This window comes from Lygodium microphyllum, chromosome 1, assembly GCF_053477565.2.
Source record: "Lygodium microphyllum isolate KBCC chromosome 1, Lygodium_microphyllum_v1.1.10, whole genome shotgun sequence".
NCBI classification, from domain to species: domain Eukaryota; kingdom Viridiplantae; phylum Streptophyta; class Polypodiopsida; order Schizaeales; family Lygodiaceae; genus Lygodium; species Lygodium microphyllum.
In genome coordinates this window covers 14,343,999-14,367,136 of record NC_141135.1, presented here as the reverse complement: position 1 = coordinate 14,367,136, position 23,138 = coordinate 14,343,999, and the positions used below count along the sequence as shown (strand labels likewise).

At 42.1% G+C, this 23,138-nt stretch overlaps 1 protein-coding gene across 1 annotated transcript in view; it reads right to left on the bottom strand.

The window, feature by feature from the left end:
- Positions 1 to 23,138, bottom strand: part of LOC148040859 (uncharacterized) — a 71,008-nt gene that overhangs the window by 28,390 nt on the left and 19,480 nt on the right. The window contains exon 5 of the mRNA XM_087686630.1: positions 11,597 to 11,711. Coding sequence (XP_087542756.1) covers positions 11,597 to 11,711 — 115 coding nt within the window. The remainder of the gene's footprint in view (positions 1 to 11,596; positions 11,712 to 23,138) is intronic.

The following is a 23,138-nucleotide window of genomic DNA, read 5'->3' as shown; positions in this document are numbered from 1 at the left end:
ATGAGAGATGATGATACCAATTGTATTGGTTATGGACTCATAGGCCATTCTGGCCTTTTAGAGACATTAATAGATCTTATCTTATCTCTCTGGTTAAAAATTCAAAGTGTCAAGACAAGCCCCAAGCCAATCATGAGTCTATGCAAAGTTCGAATTTGATGCATCATTAACTTCTACAAATCACAATCAAATTTCAGCCCTATCCTCAAATCCAATGTAATCACCCATTTATATTGTCTGATTTCAAGGGAAATTGGGGTACCTGGGGCATTTGGGGCAATTTAGGGCAATTTGGGGCCATGGGCGTAATCGAATTTGATGCATCATTAACTTCTACAAATCACAATCAAATTTCAGCCCTATCCTCAAATCCAATGTAATCACCCATTTATATTGTCTAATTTCAAGGGAAATTGGGGTACCTGGGGCATTTGGGGCAATTTAGGGCAATTTGGGGCCATGGGCATAATCGAGTCAATTTTGGGACATTTGTGTCCATTTGGAGCATTGAGGGATATTGGAGCAATTAGAGGCACATTTGGGGCATTGGGAAATTTGTGACATTTTTGGGGCATTGAGAGCAATTTTGGGCAATTCTGAGGCATTTAAGGCAATTTGGGCGATTTGTAGCATCAGGGGGTTATTGGGGCAATTTGGGTCATGCATAGCATGGGCACTTAAGATATGTGCGGTTCCCCCCGTTCCCATTCCCTGAACTTGGACATTCCCCACGTTCCAAGGGGTCCCGTCCGCACTCTTGATCCCGGTTCCAAGTAGCTATGGTTAAAACACATATAAACAAAAACACCCAAAGCTTTGGGTCGGCCCTACTCCTCTTCTTTACTCTGAGGAATCCATGGTGACCAAGCTTTGTGACCACTTCAAAATCAAAATCCTAGAATAGAGGTAATCATCACATCATTTTTCCTTTCAAATTAGTTTTATTCATCAGGAAGGACAGAGGGCTCGTGATCCACATAGAACTAAAGTGGGTTAACAACAAGTAGTGCTGAAACTTCTTCAATACAAACACCATGCTCAGTTTTTGGGCCTAAGGGGGAGTGTTGAGCTACTATAAGCATTACCTCCTTAATTAGCCACTTAGACAACCCCAAAAATGCTTAATTAATGAAAACCCTAAAATGGTGCGCGGCTTGAGAGAGTTTTAAATTGTGCGTGGTATGAGGTCCCGAAACTTTCTATAAATAGACATGCTGCCCTCCATTCAACCTAACCTCATTTTCGCAAGTTTTCAAGCCCTCTAGCTTCACTTCCCACACCCCATTTGCGGACATCTCAGTCAAAGCTGCCCATTGCTGTCCATATCCATCAAGTGCTTGTTTCCAACCTCCCACACAGGTTTTCAGCCCTATTTGCTGCAGCCAGCTGTCAGCCCTTCTCCAGACAAGCTGCAGCCACCCAGGCAACCAAGCTGTGTTTGTTGTCTACACTCCCAAGCAGGCTACATTTGACCAGTCCAGCTACTGCCCTACAGTCCACATCATCATTGCTGCTGTCTTTGACCAGTTTCTGCTGCCACCTGACAGTCCACATCATCAGCAACCCTGCATTTGCTGTTTTCTCTTTCCTCTGCTTGTCTCACACTGATCCGGCAACACACTGCTGCATTTGCTGCTGTCCAACATCTAGAGGCTGCCTTGCACCATTTCAAGATCCGTCAAGAGTACAACACACTCCTGCTCAGCACCTTTGCCTCAATTCACGAGACACGAGAGTTTGGGGTACACTTTTAATTCCTGCCTGGTTTGTTTTCTACATGAGCATTGTCAATTCAGTATTCAGTCATTCATTCAAATTTTCACTATGTTCATTGTCTTTGAGTTACCCTAACCCTAAGTGTGTTCTATTGAATTTATGCTTTTGTCATACGCTTTCATTTATCGTTCTGCATTAGGGTATTTCTGTGAGAGTGCACAATGGATGAAGGAGCTCGAACACAGAGGAAGAGAGAGACAATCTGCAAGAGAAGAAGAAAAGAAACCTATACTAAACAAGGAACAAATGTTGAATACAAAAGGGGGACTAATTAGTCCTTGCACGCAGCCCACAACATCAGTGAGGGCATCTAATCAGGCTGATGATGACAACAGCACTAAAGACGGAGAAAGATGATGGAGTCGAAGTGTGCACCTGCCAAGGAAGGAGGGAAGATGATGATCTGACTAACTGCCAAGTGGGACATGGCTATAAATAGCCAAAATCCCCAAAAACTGACAGAGCTACCTCTTTGGTGCGCTCGTTATGCTTCAAAACAAGCGGGGCAAGCTCCTCCCATAGAAGCTTTTCACAGGTCCTCGATGTAAGAAGGCTGGTGTAGAAGACATCAAACCGGGGAGATGGCAGTTGAATCAAAAGAATCATGGCCATATCCTCTAAAGAGATCATCCTGCCAAGGGATGCAAGCTCATCCCTCATGTCCTCCAACTTGTTGATATGATCCTTTATGGAACAAGAATCATCAACAGTGAACACCCATAATTTCTTGTTAAAGATGTATCCACTAGTAGACTTGCAAGTATCCAAGTCACCTGCCATGTTTGCATCACAATACCCTTGCAAATCTAACGTACCCTTGACATAGCAAATGCATTTTCTTTGTATGCCCTCAAGGTGCCGTAAGATACATTTCACTGCTTCCCAATGTGCTTTGCTAGGATTTGACATAAACCTGCTTACAACTCCCACTGCATAAGCAATGTCAGGTCTAGTGGCAACCATAGTATACATGAGTGACCCACAAGTTGAAGCATAAGGAACACCCTTCATTGAGCTTGCTGCCTTATTATCTTTTGGGCAATCTGCCTTGCTAAGCTTAAGATAAGGTGGAAAAGGTAGACCAAGAGGCTTAGCATCAGCCATAGAAAAATGATTAAGTACTTTGCTGATGTACTTTTCTTGTGAGAGAAATAAGAGTTGTTGCTCTCTATCTCGTGTCACACGCATGCCCAAAATATATTCAGCTGCACCCAAATCCTTCATGAAAAAGGCTGAATTCAGTTGTTTTTCAATGCATTAATCTGGCTTTTATACTTACCAGCAATAAGCATATCATCCACATAAAGTACAAGTATAATAAGGCTTCCATCATCAGCCTTCATAATATATAAGCACTAATCTGCACTACTCCTTTTAAAACCATGTGAGAGCATGAAGGCATCAAACTTTTTATACCATTGTCTAGGAGCTTGTTTCAAACCATACAAGCTTCTCTTAAGCTTACATACCAAATGCTCCTTTCCTCGTATAACAAAGCCTTCAGGCTGTTTCATGTACAACTCTTCTTCCAGATCACCATGCAAAAATGCAGTTCTAACATCCATCTGATCAAGTTCAAGATCCATAGATGCTACAATAGCAAATAACACTCGAAAAGTGGTCATTTTGACAATAGGAGAAAATACTTCCTGAAAATCAATGCCCTTCTTTTGTGTATAGCCCTTAGCCACAAGTTTGGCTTTGTATTTGGGTTTGCTATCCACACATTTGATTTTATAGACCCATTTGTTAGAAATGGCTTTCCTATCCTTGGGCAATGTAACCAAATCCCAAGTATCATTCTAAGACAATGACTTCATTTCTTCTTGCATAGCTAGCTCCCACTTCTTCTTTAATTCTCATGATAAGGCCTCTTTATACATAAGAGGCTCACCTTCATCTATGAGCAAAATGCAGTCCAAAGAAGGTTCAAATCTTTGTATAGGTCTTCTGACACGTGTAGACCTTCTTACCTAATGATCTGTGTTATCACGTAATGGATCCACATCCAAGGGAATGTCAATGACCTCATTGTTTGGCTACTGAACTGCATGTTCAGGTGCCTATAATACAATTTCAGGCTGCTGTAATTCATTTTCAGCATGCTGATTTTGGTGCTCAAGTTGATGTTCAGCATCCCCTTGCTGCCCATTTTCATCTTGCTCAATAATGATACGCTAATTGTCATAATCAGCATCAAAAGGAACTGAATTTTCAGTGGCTGATGGCTGCTCAAGTAACTGATCATGCTGAAATTTAACTTTCTTTTTGTCTGAGTCATTAGATGTGACATTTTTCAATAGGTTTGACTCATTAAATACCACATCCCAGCTACGTAGCACCTTTTTCATGCTTGGAACCCAAACTCTATAGCCCATTTCACCTTCATCTCCATAACCCATGAAGATGCCTCTATGAGATTTCATGTCAAGTTTGGTTCTGCTATCAACAGGTACATATACATAGCATTCGCACAGCCAAAGGCTCTTAAGTGGTCATATGAAGCAGGTTTGCCAAACCAAACCTCTTCAGGGATACCACTTTCAAGTGCACGATGTGGAGATCAATTGCAAATCTGCACCGCGGTTTTAAGTGCCTCTTCCCAAACTGATTGCGAGATATTAGCTCTCGACAGCATGCACCGAATCTTCTCACATAACATGTGATTCATTCACTCAAACACACCATTGAATGATGGATTATAAGGAGTTGTAAACTCTCATTCAATCCCATTGACATCACAAAACTTATTGAATTCTTTAGATACATACTCTCCCCCGTTATCTGTTCTTATACATTATAACTTTGAGCCCTTTTGAGTACTAACCAATGCATAAAACTTTTTAAAAGCATCCAATGCCTCACTTTTCTGCTTAAGCAAGTAAACCCATAGCTTCCTAGAATGGTCATCAATAAAAGACACAAAATAACAGAAACCACTATGAGTTTTTATTGGCATGGTGCATACATTAGAATAGACTAAATCTAAGATACATGCCTTCCTAGAGCATCCAATGCCTCACTTTTCTGCTTAAGCAAGTAAACCCATAGCTTCCTAGAATGGTCATCAATAAAAGACACAAAATAACAGAAACCACTATGAGTTTTTATTGGCATGGTGCATACATTAGAATAGACTAAATCTAAGATACATGCCTTCCTAGAGGCTCCATGAGAGTACGGACTCTTTACATGTTTACCAAGAACACAATCATCACAAAAGTCAAGCTTTGAGTTTTTCACATCAACTCTTCCAAGTGAAGAAAGTGCTTGCAAACCCTTTTGGCTCATGTGTCCAAGACGCTTGTGCCATAACTCCATGTGTGACTGTACTTCAGCAACTGCAATAAACTTTCTAAGAAGTGCCTTGCAGTAGAGATAATATAGTCCCCTTTTTACCACCTCTAGTGACTAGCATAGACCCTTTTTGTATTTTCCACATTCCACCACCAAAAGTAATAAAGTAACCTTTGTTGTCTAGCTGCCCAACAAAAAGCAAGCTCTTCTTGATGCGAAATACATACCTAGCATCATGAAAAATCAATTCTTGACCATTTTCTAGAGCCAGGTGTATGGTGCCCATTCCTTCAATATCACATGCACAATTGTTGCCAAGGTAGACTTTTCCAAGATTACCTTCTGCATAAGAAGAAAAACACTCCAAAGATGGAGTTACATGAAATGAAGCACCACTGTCAACAATCCACAATTGTGACAAACCATCATGAGCTGACAACAAAGCATCTATCACATCCGTTTTAGTGATATACATGTCCTCCACTGTCATAGCAAGCGAATCTGAAAATGCAACCAGCAAATCAGCATCTTTATCCTCTTCTATTTCCTCAATAAGAACACTAGATACCACATTTGCTTTTTCTATCTCTTTAGGGGTAGAGCTGCCATCCTTGTCATTCTTTTTGCCTTTTGCATTAGCATGCTTCTTGCATTCTTGTTCCCTTTCAAAGTACCTGCAATTGGGCTTTTTATGCCCTTTGCGACCACATTGATAACAAGTTACATCTTGCTTTTTTTCCTTAATTTTGCTGCATTTTTTGTTTTATTTGCAGCATTACATATTTTTCCAGTTCTTCCTCTTACATTGTAGGCTTGATCCACTGTTTTCCCCACTTGCCTTGTATCTAATCTCTTCATTGAGAATAGAACCACGCACACCATCAAATGTCAAGTTGGGATTATTGCTCAATGACACAACCAATGCTTCCTATGAATCGGGCAAGGTCATGAACAAGAAGATAGCCCTCAATTTAGAATCAAAAGCTAGCAAACCTGCATCCTGTAACTGACTCAAAATACCAGTGAAAGCATTCAAATGCTCTGAGGCAGCCTTAGACTCATCAAGCTTCAAGTTGACCAACTTCCACATGAAATGTACCTAATTGATAGGAGTTGTATTCTCATAAGTGGCCTTGAGTTTCTCCCAAACTACATAGGCAGTATCAAGCCGCTTTATATTAACCAAGTTATCATCTGTGACGGCCATTTTAATGTAAGTAATGGCCTTTTTATTCATTTTAGCCCGATCCTCATCTGACAAAGCAACAGGCTTATGTTCTGCTAAAGCATCATCACAATCCTTTACAAAGAGTATACCTTGCATACGATCTTTCCAAAGATGAAAACCATTGCCATCGAATTTACGAATCTCAAAGAGATTCTTTGTGTCATATGTAGATGCACTGCCCACCATCTTCAGCAATACACAACTACAATGAAGGGCTGAATGCTTTCAGCCAATAGCAAAGTTGCCGAATTGTAACAGCAAGTATACATTATTGTACTTCCAAGATGTCCAAGAAGCAGATGTTTAGCTGTAATTTAGTCTCGAGTACTGATTACAACATATACATGAATCGAATCTGATAAATTTGCATTGAAGACATCTCCCACTTCAGTAATATATCACCAAAATTCTCAAATGCAATGACCCAAATGTTGTATTTACCATTGTTTCACTGCATAGTGCATATTGAGCAATACATGTACCAAGAGAAGCTGCCTTTTTTCAACATTTGAAGCATCCAAAACTCAAAAGACTCCCACTCAGCAGTGAATATGCTGCAAATTTCACTGCCCAGTCTCAAATTGACTCAAAATATATCACCAATGTGAAAAGCCCCAAAATTTTTGCAATGAATCTGCTCCAATTGCATCAATACATCTTCTCAAGCATCAAGTACGGGTGAATATTGCAGAAATTTCATGAACTTTGCAAAAGCCCCAAATTTCGGGATCCAAGAGTGCAGAATTTCCAAGAAACTAACTCAAACAAGCAAAAATTTCACTTGCATCCCGTCCGTCTGACCCCTGTCAGCCTATCACACCCAATTGTCGCCGCTGACCCCTATCCACTCGTCACACATGCACGTCTAATGCCTAGCCTTGTCGCCACACAGGCTGTCAATCTGACCTACTCCCCGCAGCCTGCGCTGGTTGCTATGCCTCCAGTATTGTCGCCTCTGCAACCTAGCCCCCGTCAATCTATCAATACACACCTTCAACAATATTGTCGCCTTTTGCAGCCTGGCCTAATAATTGTTTCTGATCACAACTAGTGCATGTGCACCGAATGTGACTGTTTGTGAACCAATGCTTTGATACGAGTTTGTCAAGTAGAAGCGGAAGCAGAGAGAGGACAAGCACATTAATCGAGGTGCTCAATAGTACTGAACAGTGAGAGAGAGTGAGAGCGAGTCAATAGATAGGTGTGTACCAATGTGGTACACACAAAGAATAAAAGAATGTATTTATACTTAAGGTACGGTACACTTACACCCGCGAGGGTGAGTTCACATGTGTGAAGTAATATATACACGGAAGAGCGTAAAGGGCCTTTACACCCAACATGCAATCACACTCCAAAGACAACCTCTTTGTATGGAGCAGTAGGCAAGGGAAATGCAATAGCCTAGGAGAAGCTGTCTGAATCCCATAGACACAATGAGAAAAGGGGAACCATCCTACAACTATAAAAGCATATACTTGACATTGAGTTAAATAATGAATGCTATTGTACTTTGTACTTTCAATCTTGTCTCTCTACTCAAGATTGTGTTTATGAGTCCAAGCTAATCTATCTTGGAACCTAATTCACTTGAGTAACAGTTAGTGCCTAGTCTCAATCATCATGCTTCTTGGCATTGACTTCCATCCTCCATAGCTAGACCTTGATCAAGGATCCGTGTTTCTCAATATGGTATCAGAGTCATGGTAAGCATAGTTTAGCTCAACTTAGTGTTCTTCTAGCTCCCTATAACCTCTAGTCAACTCAACTTCATCAGATGACTTCATCTCTCACTCAATTTTCAATCTAGCCTTCTTGGCAGCCATAGCTAGCAATACCTACCTACCTTGGAGCTCCTAGATCTCTCCATCCAAGCAAGATCTTAACTAGCTTTCCTCTGGGGAATCATTCCTTGTGTCATGAGGACATATATTTTTAAAACCTCACTTAACATGTCAATTAATTTTTAATCACATGATTAAGTAAATGATGCACATGTGAGGTGCAGCTGGGGTTAAAGTAAATTTATGAGCCCGAGACCCGAAGAAATCACAGGATGTCAAAGGCAAAAGTTGCTATAAGTTATGCCACACAGATACTTGGTGGTATCTGGTGCCAGTTGTTAGTCTAAGTCATCCATTTGGCCATAAGTGTCAATTGGTGACACTAGAAAAGTGGCGTTTAATGGTACCTAATGCCAATCTAATAGTCAAAGATGGCACAGAGACACTCGGGAATGGAAGTTGCCTAGGCCAACTAAATTATTGGCCAGTCATATTATTTTTCAGGGCACCAAAATAATTATTAGATTATTTTCAATATTTAAAGGCTGAAAATTAATATTTAATTATGAAAAAAGCTGAAAAAACCATTTGGGAAGGCTGCCACTTGTTAAAAATGCCCATGCAAGACTGAAAAACGTCTTTAGAGGCTGGAGAGAGACATTTTTATAAATTCAGCCTGCAAGAGAGAGGGAGGGGAGGTTGCTGGTCTGATTTGTAGCCATTGGAGGACCTTCTGAGGCAACCGAGGGCAAAAGAAGACCAATCAACAGCAGGAGACAACATCTACAGGCTGTTGAGGCAGGGCAACAACAATAAATGACTGATTTTCTTCAGTTCTTTGCATCTACATGCTGTTGTGGCAGGGCAGTAGTTGCACTTGACTGATTTTCAATCATTCTTCACGACAAAACTCTGAATTTTCTCTCTCTACAGCTTTCCCTCTCATCTCCCAGCCATTCACAGCCTTGCTTCGAAGATCTCACCATTTGGACCCTTGGAGACTGAGAAATTGCAAATTTCTCTACTGTAAACCGTAATTTACAGCAGAAATCAGGGTTTAGCAACAGCCTTGGGAAGCGTGCCAAAAATTGGAAGCTCCAAAACTTGGATTCAACAAGGCTGAAGGTGAATTTTAGTTGAATTTAGGTGGAGGACTAGCCAACCATTGAATTTGGGGCATTTTCATCGTCTATGAAGTGGGTGAAGACCAATTGAATGCCCGAATCAAGGGGCAAAATAGATTGAAGACTTACTGGTCACTTTGGAAAGCAAGGGGAGTTGAAATACCAAAAGGGATTGGGAGAATCCCATTGTAAATCAACTTTTTCTTCAATAAAGCTAAAGAAATACCGAAAGGGGCGCCAATTTTGGGGCCAATCCAGTGTGCATTATCCAAGATCAGTAGGTAAATTTGTATTTTCAGATTTGCATTTATTGTTTGCTGTTGTAATTAAGTTGTAATCAGGGATTTACCACCCTATCCGAGGAGGAAGGCTGGTTTCACCTTGACTCAGGGTGCAACTTCCTGTCACAAAAAACCTAGACATTGTGATCTCTTCTACTCGGCATTACAATCCTTCTTTGTCTCTATCCAGATTTGTTGTTGCTCTTGCCATCCAGTATAGGAAACGATTTACCATAATGCCACTTCAAAGGAACAGGCTTGCACACTTAACAGACGAGGATCAATTTGATCGTTATGAAGAAAAGCCTTTGGTCAATCTTGCCGGAAGAGATAAGACTAAATGGGGGCAGCCTATCTATTTATAGATGAGGATGGACCCTCCCAAATAAGGGTTTCACACTTAACTCTCTTAAACCGCTCCTCATTTTAGAGTTTTCATTAAATTAAGCTTGTTTTGGGATTGTTTAAGTGGCTAAGCAGCACAGAATGCATTTCTTAGCTAAACATCCCCTCTCAGGCCCAAAATAGGGTGAGAAAAGAAGGCAAACTCATGTTGCCAAGGCATCCCATCCCAAAGTAGCTAGGGCATCGGACAAAGGGTGTACGGTGGCTGCCTAGTGGCCTACCAAGACTATAGATGCGATGGTTATCTTTCAAGCTTGAGCTTGATGACACTTATATCCACCATGTAGACACATGTGATACAACTCATGCCACTTGGGGAACAATTGGACACACTCTTTGGTGCCCAATCTAAATCTTCAAAATATGGATTGTTGATTGAATATTTCAGGTTGGATATAAAGGCTAATACATCCCTTGTAAGCCATCTTAATTATATGGAAAGTCTGCTAACTCAAATTACATTGATTAATTTAAATATGAATGAAGATGTATGCATTGGAGTTCTGTTGAAGAGTCTTCCTCCAGAATTTGGTAATATCTCCACCACACTAATTAATATGCCAAATCCAAAGCTAGTAGACATTAAAGCATCACTCTTAGAAGAAGAGAAAAAGCTCAAAGGAAAAGAAGAAGAAAGCACTTTAAAGGAAAAATAGATTCTCTATGTCAATAACAAGTACAAAGGGGAAAAAAACATCGTCTGTGACTTTTGCAAAAGAACAGGACACATTGAAAATTTTTGTTATGCCAGGAAAAGATCACAAAAGGCCTACCTAGCAACTACCAAAGAAAAAAAAGTCACTCAAGAACCCATCAATCCTTCTATTCCCACTATTCAAACCAACTTTTTTAAGCCTTGAATGTACTTGCTACTCCAATCAAAAGCTTTGTAATCCTCATGTAACCTGCGTACGACAGCCTCTACACACTTAGTGAGACCTTGTAGACAGCCTAGCTTTATATGGTTGGTTTTTCCATGTCTACACTTAGCAAGGTTCTACTCATAATAGCCTCTTTTTATGGTTGTGATTAAGAAGGGGTGTTGAGATTTATGCAATCACACTCCTAAGATAGCCTCTTTATATGGAGCACTAGAACAAGGAACATGTGACAGCCTAGGAGAAGCTGCCTGAATCCCATAGGCAAAATGAAAAAAGGGGAACCATCCTACAACTATAAAAGCGTGTACTTGACATTGAGTTAAATTATGAATGCTATTGTAATTTGTACTTTCAATCTTGTCTCTCTACTCAAGATTGTGTTTATGAGTCCAAGCTAATCTATCTTGAAACCTAATTCACTTGAGTAACAGTCAATGTCTAGTCTCGGTCATCATGCTTCTTGTCATTGACTTTTGTCCTCCATAGCTAGACCTTGCTCAAGGATCCGTGTTTCTCAGCACATGGCAAATTATGAGGAGCACATAATGGTGTTCACTGCTAGTATTATATTTTGATGTTGAATTATTAAGGAAGTATGTTGCAAAAGCAAAACATTACAACCACAAGTGCTTGAGTAAATAATACATGTGTGACTAACAAATGTTATGAATCAGCTTGACCAGTCATAGATGATTGTGAAGACTTTATGTAGTGATTTTGCAACATGTACACTTTTGCAAGACGGAAAATAAGGGTCAATTATCTTGTTAAAAATGACTTTATGCATAAAGGAAACAAGAATAAGAAGAACATGGCTCACCTTTCTTACCAAAGCACCTAATTGGGACAATAAACTTCTCCCGATCTGTCACTACTACAAGCTCGGAACTAAAGTCTTCATTGCCTTCCGGAATGAAAGTTACAATGTACGTCACCTATACATGTGTAAAGTAATACAACAATAGCTATATCAATGTACGTTTAATCAAAACTTGAATAAGATACCTAATCAATTGAGACTAATTAAAAGCAATAAGCCATTGAGCTTGGGCAACTTACACACACATAAATAAGAAAGAGACAAGCAATCAATAACTTCATTAAACACCAAGGAAACATGCCCTTTGATCTGCCCAGAAACAAAAGGCTAGAATCAATCATGCTTTAAGGGCACAATTATAGATAAAGACTAACTTAAAAGCTCATTGATTTCCCTAGATGTTGTTGAGCACTCTCTCATATGATTCTTAGAGACTAGTCATCCCCTAGACTAGCATTCTCAGGATACAGTTGGTGTAGTCGATTCTCTCGAAGGGACTTACGCATTTCCTGTCAGTTATGTGGGCATCTTTTTCAACAAGCGCCAATGTCTAGGTAGTTTCAGCAATTAGTTCAATGCCACCTTGGCAAGCTAGGGATGTAATACTTCCACGCAATAAAAAGTTAGTTGGTTAGTTTGAAAGTTAGTTAGTCAATTAGTAAGTTAGTAAGGTTACCTACTAAAGACTAACTAAAGTAAAAATTGACTAACAATTTAAATTTTAAAAAACCGAGGATCGTAATCCAACATTTTTTCCGAATTGACAAGGACTGTAGCCGTCCATCACGGAAGGTACCACGTGAACGAGATATGAGCCTTATCAGTCATTAGTGTCAGTGTGTATAGTATGGATGGTCCAAAAATACTAGATTTTTGGACAAAACTAGCATATTTTTTATATTTTGATATTATTTATTGTAGATATCCTAAAAAGTTGTGGAAACTTCTAGAACAAGGTGTCACATAAAAAAAGCAAGTGGATTTTTCACCTAATTTTGAAGATTTAATGCAAAAAAAGAAGGATTGGCGAAATCGCGAGCGTCGCAATCGCAGTTTACAGCCAGCAAACAGCACTCCAAACAGGGAGAAAAATAAGCAGTGATCTGGAAGATTTTTGAACAAGTGTCTTGAGGTTTTACCTCCTTTTCGAAGCCAACGAAACCATCAGATTTGTGATTTGAGCATCACATTGCATCTTAGAAGTTTTAGATTACTGATTTTGCCAAGATCCCCTCCATAAAGAGCTCTTCTTCTCAGCCACAACCCTTTCTTCTCTAATTAAGCTATAAATAAGAGACATGGAGAGCAGATTAGAGAGGCACAAGGAAACCCCGAGAGGCTGCAAGAGGGAGGTAGAAGGATATATATATATATATATATATATATATATATATATATATATATATATATATATATATATATATATATATATATATATATATATATCAGGCCAATGTGGCCTATAAGACAAAATCCAGAGTACATCCATATCTAATGTCATCTCATCAATAAGGTAAAGATAACATTACAAGTAAGTGGGTGGTCTATGAAACAATACTGAAAATAACTATACGATGGGGCTATACTAGGGTGAACCATGTGTAGTGTTGTTCCATCGATAGAAAAGAAAAGGAAAGAAAAGGAGAACCAGATCTGATTTAGCCATGTACAAAAGTGTGGTGGAGACTATGGGTTGTAGCTGGTCTCAAGATCTGCACATTATCTCAGCTATGATGCGGTCCCTAGCTGCTTCACTAATATGCCTGGTGGTGAGTTTGCGATGTCTCATGATAATGGCTCTAATCCAATTGTGGTGTGGCCTCCTCGGACGTGGTCCTGGTAGACGGGGTCGTCGTGCTCGACGAAGAGGAATGGGTCTATCCAATGTGACTCCACGGTGTAGCCTATAAGATGTCTGGCGGGGTGGCTCTATCTCTGCTAGGCTGGTAGTGTCAGTAGGGTCGGCTCTGTAGAAGAAGTTTGTCACTGCTCTCTCTCTGTGTCCCTCTGGGTGAGCTGGCCTCCTGTTTCGCACTAGTGCAATTCGGCGCCTCTCAAGCTCCACGAGGAAGATTCATAGACATCTCTGGTCCTCGTACTCCATGACGCGATGAAGGGGTCCAAATCCATCCCGGAAGAGGCAGTGGTGCCGTCCTTGTATATCATAGTATACTGTGCATCTGCATATGTAGTGCTCCTCCGTCTCAGGCTCTCGACCACAAAGCAGGCAAGTCCTATCCTCTGCTAGGGTATTTGTCCATCTGCCTATCTCCATCTAGAGCCTATGTGAGGAGGTGCAAATCTGTCCGATAGCAACCCATACGCTATGGAAGAGATGGGTGTCCATATATGTTGGCCGATTAGTGAAACCATTATCAGAGAGGCACAAGAAATGACTCCTGTAGAACTCCATACTCGATCCTAGAGGGAGTGGTGGGTGGATCCATGTCCTTGCCATCTCAATCCTCAAGATATCAGCTCTGATCACCTGGTTCAACTCTAATCGGCTAACAAAAAGTGTAGGGCAGTCAAGGCTATAATCCAAAGGTGGAAGACCTGGTCAATATCCAAACCATGTAGGCTAATCCAAATAGCCATCTGTGAAAACCAACAGTTTTTCTCGCCTCCTGTTGCTAGTTGTTTAGATGAGGTTAGTGTCAATCTAGAGTATCTATGGCGCGGAAGTTCCCATAGTCTGTGCGCCAAAAGGTCACTGCCCTGAAGAGTGTCTCCATGACTATGGATGTTGCCCCTAGCTCTGCTCTGACAATGGGCTGTGGGGTGGAGGGCTTACTTCTAATCATGCGTGCTATCATCATGATCAATGGCCTTTCCATGCTATCCCAGCCATCATAATAATCCATCTCTACTCCAATCTGATCATGAGTGGGCTAAGGCGCCTATGGTATAAACTACAACCCCATACCTCTGCTCCATATAGTAATGTAGGTGTGACTAGGGTGTCAAACAACCAAAGTTTGGAGAGGGGCTCCTGGAACTGTATGTGAGCACATTGACTCTCAAGTGCCCCTAGTGCTGCGTATCCACATGCCAGACGTGCCCCTGACGCCCCTCTCAACGAAAAACGTGGGCCAAAGAAAGTGACTCCCAAATAGACATATTCTCTCACATGCTCCAATATGTCCCCCCCAAATGTGAATTGGTACATAGATCTAGTCACCCATGCTGCTGAAATATTGAAAACCATGGTTTTGGTCTTCCCAAGGTTCACTGTGAGGTCTTTATCTCTACAAAAGATGTGCAAAGGATCTAGATGGCACTGCAAAACCTCCGGTGAATCTGAAATGAGAATAATATCATTGCATACAGTAATATCGGTATCAGCACCCTTGCCACCTTGGCTCCAGCTCCTCCTCCTCGGTCTATGTAATCAAACACTTCATCTATCTATAGACCAAACAATATGGGTGAAAGTGGACATCCTTGTTTCACTCCTATAGTACTGTCAATCCTCTCTAATAGCCCCCCAGATGCTCGTACATGACGTGTCACTACCTCATATAATGCATAGACACCCTATCGTATACCCTCTGGTACTCCAATATCCTGCAATCTCTGCATGATGCATGTACGAGGCACTGTATCAAAAGCTTTGCGAAAGTCTACAAAGCAACAATAGATCCTCTTGTGTCGGGCTCAACCCTCCTCAATAATGGCTCTAAGTGTGAGAATATGGTCCAGCCTGGTATATCCTCGTCTGAAACCTGCCTGTCCTTGTGCTCTCTTGCCTTGCATTTCAGCCCACTCACCGAGTTCATGCTCCAATATAGATCCATATATCTTGGCCAAAGAATGACCGATCATGATAGTCCTGTAGTTGCTAGGAATCAGGGGATCACCACTTTTAAATAGCGGAATTATAGTATTGTCTGACCAACTCATGGGGAAACCTTCATATACTGCTCTATTGAACATATGTGCTAATATGGGTGCTAATATGTCACCAGCATGTGAGAAATGTTCTACTACTAGTCCATCCTTATCCTATGCCCTCCCATTTTGTAATCTATAGATTGCATCCCTAACCATTTTCCATGTGAAGAAAGACCACTGTGTTGGCCTTCAAGCTTGTGGGGGCTGCATAGGTGGCTGTCCTGGTAGGTCATACAACTGTCTCCCATAGTCAAGCCAAGCATCTGGTGATGTAATCTGTATGGGGGGATGTCTTTCATGAAACATCTTCCATGCGCTCTTGTTGTCCTGCCCCAAAAATACTTATAGATCTCTGCTTCTGCTTTCGTTAGGTAGTCTCGTTTCTTCTTCCGCACAAGGCGTTTGAGGGAAGCCTTCGCTTGGTGATGTGTTTGAGTGCCTAGCTCCACTTCCCTCTGTAAGCGAGCTCGGGTGACTCTACACTCATCATCATACTAGCTATTTTGGGTGAAATACTGACTGAGTATGCTAACTGAGTAAGCTAAATTTGGCCTAGTGTGAATTAACCAAAGAAGTTTTCCTACAACAGAACGATAGGTGTGTGCATCGAAGGGCTGTCCTAGGGTATCCCTCTCGTCAAAAACAACATCCCGCCTAACAATCACCTTGTTTGTCCAAAGATCGAACAAACAATAGGCTTTCGCTTCAGAGGAATATCCCACAAAAATAAGGAGATCAGCTCGGGGAGTAAGCTTACCTATCTTGTCATCAGGCGTGTGTATGTATGCACGACACCCGAAGACTTTGAAATGGGAAATAACAGGTCGAGAGCCAAAAAATGCCTCGTACGGGGTCTTTTGAGGAAGAGTCGCAATCGAGCACCGGTTGAGGATATACACCGAAGTGTTAACAGCCTCGATCCAAAGGCGCTCAGGAAGCTCTGTTGCGAACAGCATAGAGCGTGTCATTTCCGTGACTGTGCGGTTCCTACACTCTACGACTCCATTCTAAGAGGGGGAGTTGGTAGAGGTGAGCTGGCGATAAATGCCATGCTTCTGTAGAAACTCGGAAAACTCCTGGGAGATAAACTCACCACCGTTATCACTCCTCATGCACCCAACACGACAACTAGTCTGGTTATGAACCAGCAGCACCCAAGCAGAAAAATATGTGAAAGCATCTGACTTATGCTTGAGAAAGTACACCCACATGTATCGAGAATGATCATCCACTATCAAAAAGAAATACAGCACACCGCTCAAAGCAGCAGTGGATGTCGGCCCACAAAGATCAACGTGGATCAATCTAAGAGGCTCCTCAGCTCTATATGTAGACTACTGAGGAAATGGGGTACCGTGCTGCTTCCCGAGCTGACACGCTTTACAGACATCTCGAGCTAGCTTTAGGCGTGGAAGGCCCTCAACCAGCTCACGGCGTGACAACTCATAAAGTGAGTCGTAACCAAGATGCCCTAAGCGAAAATGCCAAAGACGCTCATTGTGCGTAGGCTCCCGAGATGTGGCTAAGGCCTAGAAGCTATAGAACATGGAGCCTTCGGTAGTCGGCTCGGTCAGAAAGTGTATCATGTGGTATAGGCCATTAGCTTGTGCCTCACCGCGAGCAATCACTAAACCAGTCAAAGAGTCAAGAACCTTGATTGTGGTCACTGTAAAGAAAACTACTCGCCCCAACCGGCAAAGCTACTAAACAGATAACAAGTTCACCCCAAGTTGAGGGACATAATTTCTTGCAAAGCCAGATCCGGACCCTTGTCAGCGGCAAAACTGACGTAACCTTGAGCCTAAATCTTGATCGAGGAGTTATTTCCTATACAAACCCGCCCGACTGCAGGGACTCGAGTACGGAAAATGTCCTCTATAGGAGTCATGTGATGTGTAGCTCCACTATCCACAATCCAAACTGGAGTTGAAGTGCTCGGCTGTGACGAGTGGGCTTCTGCAGTAACCTCGTCGGGAGGCAACTCACAAATGTGAATGAGACTCGCATCTAATGTCTCTATGGAGACGATATAGGCCTCTACAGACCAGTCAGACAAGCCCTCTGGAGTTGAGAACGTTGTCGACTGAGATGACTGTGCGGTGGCAGTGTGAGTCTAATCTAACACTGCCTCTTGCCATCACCCTGTCTCCCCTGCTGGGGGTTGCCCGACTGAGGGGCGGGGGTCTGAGACTTAGATTTTAGTGTTGTGCCTCGTGCCTTTGATCGACACTCGTCATCAAAATGGCCAGCCTTTTGACAATGTTGACAATACCTATTCTTTTTAGGTACATTCTACTACCCAGGTTTGAGTTGTGACTGGGAGTTTCCTTAAGAATCCCCAGATTGATTTAGCTTTTGAGTTTGATTTTGATTTTGAGTGGAGGTTTGGTTTGGTTTGGTTTGCCCTTCCTTGTTGCCCTTTTTGATAATGAGTAAGAAGAGCTCCCTCTGAAGAGGAATTCATATAAAACTGATCGAACAACCGTACGTAACGCAACAGTTGACACTCAAATTCATAGAATGTAGGCATGGTAGACTTTGAAACTATTCCTTTCACAAAATTGAAGTATTTCTTGGGGAGTTTATTTAGGAACAATGTGACCTGATTGTCAGAGGACTTGGGAGTCCCCATAGTGGAGAATTCAACGAGGAGACGCCGATACTCAACCAACTTGACTTTCAAGTCATCCCGGTCAGTGATTTTGAAAAGCTGAAGCTCACGGTCAAGATTAATATGACGGGTCCTATCTCAAGCCGCATAGTGGTCAGTCAAGTGTGCCCATCGCTCTGACGCTAAGTCAAAATGTTGAAGCTGAGAATGAAACTCTGGCAATAAGCCCTGCATCAACTCGACAATAGCGGAGGCATTCCTAGCCTTCCATGAGCGGACGACCTCGTATGGAACAAATGCGGGATCGGGTTGGGGTTCCAATCCCTGCACGAGATCCCATAGGTTCTGTGAATCAAACATGTCTCATCAAATTCGACCAAGTAGTAAAGTTTGACCCGTTAAAACAAGTCTTGTCATTAAATACATTCTTGGCACAAGATGAGCTAGAACCATGAGGTGTCGAGTAGGTGGAGTAAGATGATGGTGGAAAAGATGATGGAGGTGAGAGTGTCTCATAAGAGTAAGAAGGAGGGGGAAGAGGTGGATAGGCAGAAGTAGGCTGTGAGTGTCCAATGAGTGCCGATTGATGCGGAGACACTGGAACATGAATGTTTCCATACGGTGCCGATATAGATGGAGACACTGGGACACAGTAGCCTTGTCCAAAGTAAGGTTGGGACACAGCATTATGACCAGAAGATCCACTAGGCAATGCCTTGGAGGCAAACTGTGGAGGCAACTCATCCGTTCTCGGGAGAGACTAAGTGGGATACCCAGGCTACAATGATCCCGAAAGTGTGTATAAGATAGGTGGAACACCACCCGGCTGAGGGAAGGATGAGGTCCTAAAGGATGTGCCTATGTTTCCATAGCCCCCCGGTGTGATGTGGGGTGTGACATGAGGCGTCTGAAATGGAAATGTAAATGGTGTAAATGGAAGTGGTAAAGCAGCGGAAGAATGTGGTGGGATGGGTGGGTTTTGAAAGTGAGGTGTATGAGATGCAGATTCTTTTTGTTCATTTTTATCATTTAAACACTGAAAATGAAACTGTGAAGATAATGATACACCATGTAATGAAGTAAAAGGAACACCAAATTCATTCTGATTATGTGAAGTAGACGGAAAAGAAGGAAGAACAAAAGAAGAGTTACCTGGCTTTTTCTTATAATCCCCGCGACGTGTGTTAACATACAAGAATTAATCCTCTAGAGGACCTTTTCCGTAGTTAACAAACTGGACTCTTTCTTCCACATGATCTCTACCAGTATATAGCAAAACATAAGAGGTAAAAGAAGAAGACACAAAAGACGAATCAAAAGTACCTTGCACCGGAGAGGACAGAAGAGTCTAAAAAAATGGAACATACTCCAAATCTTGCTCTCCAAGAGGGGGGCCCATCCCTGATGGAGGTCTCGATGGCCCTGCAACATCATCAGACTTACGCGCAACATCTGAAGAGTGAAATCCATGCATACCTTCATTTAGAAACTTTTCTTGAAGGGCAATCCTTCGGTCGAGCTTCTCAATCTTCTTTTGTCAATAGGCTATGATCAGTTTATATTCCTCAGAGGTCAGCTTACCTATCTTTTCTTCCATGTACTCAGATGTTTCTCCCACCATGTCGGAACTTTGTGGAGCAAGCTGATCAGCCCACTCTCGCTTGGTCCTCGTCATAGGCTGATCTGGAGACTCAATCGGTGTTGATGTGTTCGAAGTTATTTGAGCCTACTGTTGTTCTTACTTCTTGCGAAGAGCTTTCAGATCAAAGGCCTAGGTTTCTCAGAGAGTACCAGGCTCTGATACAATGTAAAGAAAAATACCCTAACACAGAAACATAAACGGAAACCGTACGACAAAGCATAGACTAATAAAAAAAACACAGTTAGGGTTAGGATTAGAGTAACTCAGAGACAATGAACACAGTGAATAAATGAAATGATATGACTACTAATAATACGATGCTCATGCAGCAAACACACTATGCAGTGAATGAATACTGAACCTCGAACTTCTGTATCTCTAGGATCAGGGCAAGGGTAATGAGCTAGAGAGTGTGTCGTACTCCGAACGGATCCCGAATCGCAGCAAGGTAACCTCCAAATGTTGAACACCAACAAACGCAGCAGTGAGAAGCTAGATTTGATACATACAGCAGTGAGGAGAGAGAAAGATTAAAAACGTAGGTAGGACAGCCTGCAAGAGAGAGAAAGACTAAAACCGGAGCCTGCAGTGAGAGAGAAAGACTGAAAACGCAGGCAGGACAGCTTGCAGGAGAGAGAAAGACTAAAAACGGAGCCTGCAGGAGAGAGAAAGACTGAAAATGCAGCAATCAGCATGTGGAGGGCTGAAAACAGGCGCCAGACTGTAGGAAACAGTGATGGACAGCAAGGGCTGAGATGTTCTCTATGACTGGGATGTGGGCAGCAAGCTAGTAATGCCTGAAACCTACAAAAACGAGATTGTAAAAGAATGGAGGGCTGGTTGCCAATTTATAGAAAATTAGGGTTCTAGATCATCTCCCACTTAACTTTCTCGATCCACTCCCCGTTTTAGGGTTTTGGCTAAAATAAGCCTAAAATAAGCATGTTTTGGGGCTGTTTAAGTGGCTAAGTGCTTTTCTTAGCACAACAAGCCCCATCATACTTGTTTTATATGTAGATGATATGTTCTCGCTAGGAAAAGAAAGACTAGCTTGGATGCTCTTAAAAATCAGCTGAAATCAACCTTCTCCATGAAAGATTTAGAGAAAGCAAAGCATATTTTGGGCATGAGGATTCATAGAGATAGAATGCAAAAATTGTTGTTTTTATCTCAAGAAAAATACATTGGAAAGGTACTGGACAGATTTAACATGGCTGAAGCTAAGCCTTTTGGGATACCCTTACCTCCTCACCTTAAGCTTAGCAAAGCCAACAGCCCAAAAGATGACATGGAAGCAAATGCTATGAAGGGAGTCCCTTATGCATCAGCTTGTGGCTCTCTTATGTATGCTATGGTTGCTACTCGTCCAGACATTGCTCATGCAGTAGGAGTTGTTAGCAAGTTTATGTCAAATCTTGGCAAAACACATTGAGAGGCTGTCAAGTGGGACACAAAGAAAGTGTATTTGCTATGGGTAGGGTGCACTTAGTTTGCAGGGTTATTGTGATGCAAACATGGTAGGTGACTTGGATACTCGTGGGTCCACCAGCGGATATGTCTTTACAGTTACTGGTGGGGCTGTTTCTTGGTGTTCCAAGTTGCAGAATATTGTTGCACTAAGTACCACTGAAGCCGAATACAAATCAGCTTTTGAAGCTTCTAAGGAAGCTATATGGTTGAGCAGACTTGCAGAGAATCTTGGCATGTCTATGGGTACTGCAGTTTTGAGATGTGATAGCCAGAGTGCTATGTATCTAGCTAAGAATGCCATGTATCACTCACGCACAAAGCATATAGATGTGTGATATCACTTCATCAGACAGATTCTGGAAGATGGTCAAATCACATTGACCAAGATCAAAACACAAGACAACACTATAGATGTTCTCACTAAAAGTAAAAGCAAAGCTCAGCATGAGCATTGCATCCGACTAGTGGGAGTTGGTTAAAGGTTCACTTCCGACCTTTAAGTGGGAGGTTGTTGGGATAAAGGCCCAGTTTAACCTCCGTATATAGTACACGCACATTATTTAGATATACATGTGAATGAACCCTTACATGCCCTAACTATAAATACATTTTATTATTTATGTACCAACACATTGTTGATACACTCATATCGCATTGTACTTTCACTTTTCTCTCACTCTCTCCAACCGTCACACTCTCATGCTCACTCTCCTCGAACTTCTGTCACTCTCAGCTAAGCTCCGCAACAAAGAGTGCCAATGCCGATGAAGTCTATCAATGAAGAATGCCAACCAAGGAGCAAGACCCCCCTCTCCATGGAAAAATCCAATCAAATGGAAGGCCACCAAAAGGCAAGGGTAATCAAGGAGCCTCAAATAGATTACTCCTAAAAACTTCAGTCAAGAATGGATGAGTCAAACCGCAAACCCAACTATAAGATGGTAGTGAGGAACTATCGAAGGCACCATAAGCTACATAGAAACAACATGGACCAAGGGCCAAGCAGCAAAGGGATGGTGGCTCGATGACGAAGAAAAGAGATAGCCACATAAAGGAAAGGCCCGAAGTAGACTAAAAGCCCTGAAGTAACTCCTCCTGATCTTGGAAAGCCCCCTCTGAAACACAAAGAACCAAGAAATCCACAACCACATCACCACCATTGTGCCCCTCTAAAAGGAATGGGAGGTACAAGGAAACACAAGAGATGATGGGGGATGGAATGGAACCTGTGCGATAAATGGTGCACGATCAGAAATGGGTGCTACAATAGAAAGTTACCTCAAAGAGCCCTACACAATGGAAGGGAAAGGGAGCATAGATAGCCCCCTCTCCCACCAACCTGTCATAAAAGTGGCTCCTATAGAAGAGTCCTCAACAAAGACGGATGGCGCGGTAAAGACAACGCAGGTCCGAGTTGAGAAAGGCTAGAAACTGAGTGGAGAGGGAAGCCCAAGTCCGCCCACCGAAACATGTAGGACCTCAGAAGCAAAGCTCGATGAACAATCAAACAATAGAGGCAAGGTGCAAACACCACTAACAAGCATCGAAGAAATGTCACCAGCAATGACGATAACCTCTAATGAACGAAGATCCTATAACAAATCACCTTGGAGAGTCATAGGACTCGATACACCACTATCAATGAGCTAAGACTGCTCGGAAGACAAAACAAACGAAGAAGGCTCTACAAGTTCATCCTGAATCTCCTCCATCTTGTGGATGTGATCCCGCATCATAGGGGAATCTACGACAGAAAGTTGTTGTAGCTTCAACACGAGATAATCAATACCCAAATGTCTAGACCCGCAAGAGAGATGCCAATCTCCTCCAAACATCTATGGTGATGCAGATATGTCTAACATACATGAGCACAGAATCTGTACACCTCATAGAAACAGGGAACGCCTATTCCAGCACTTAGGAAC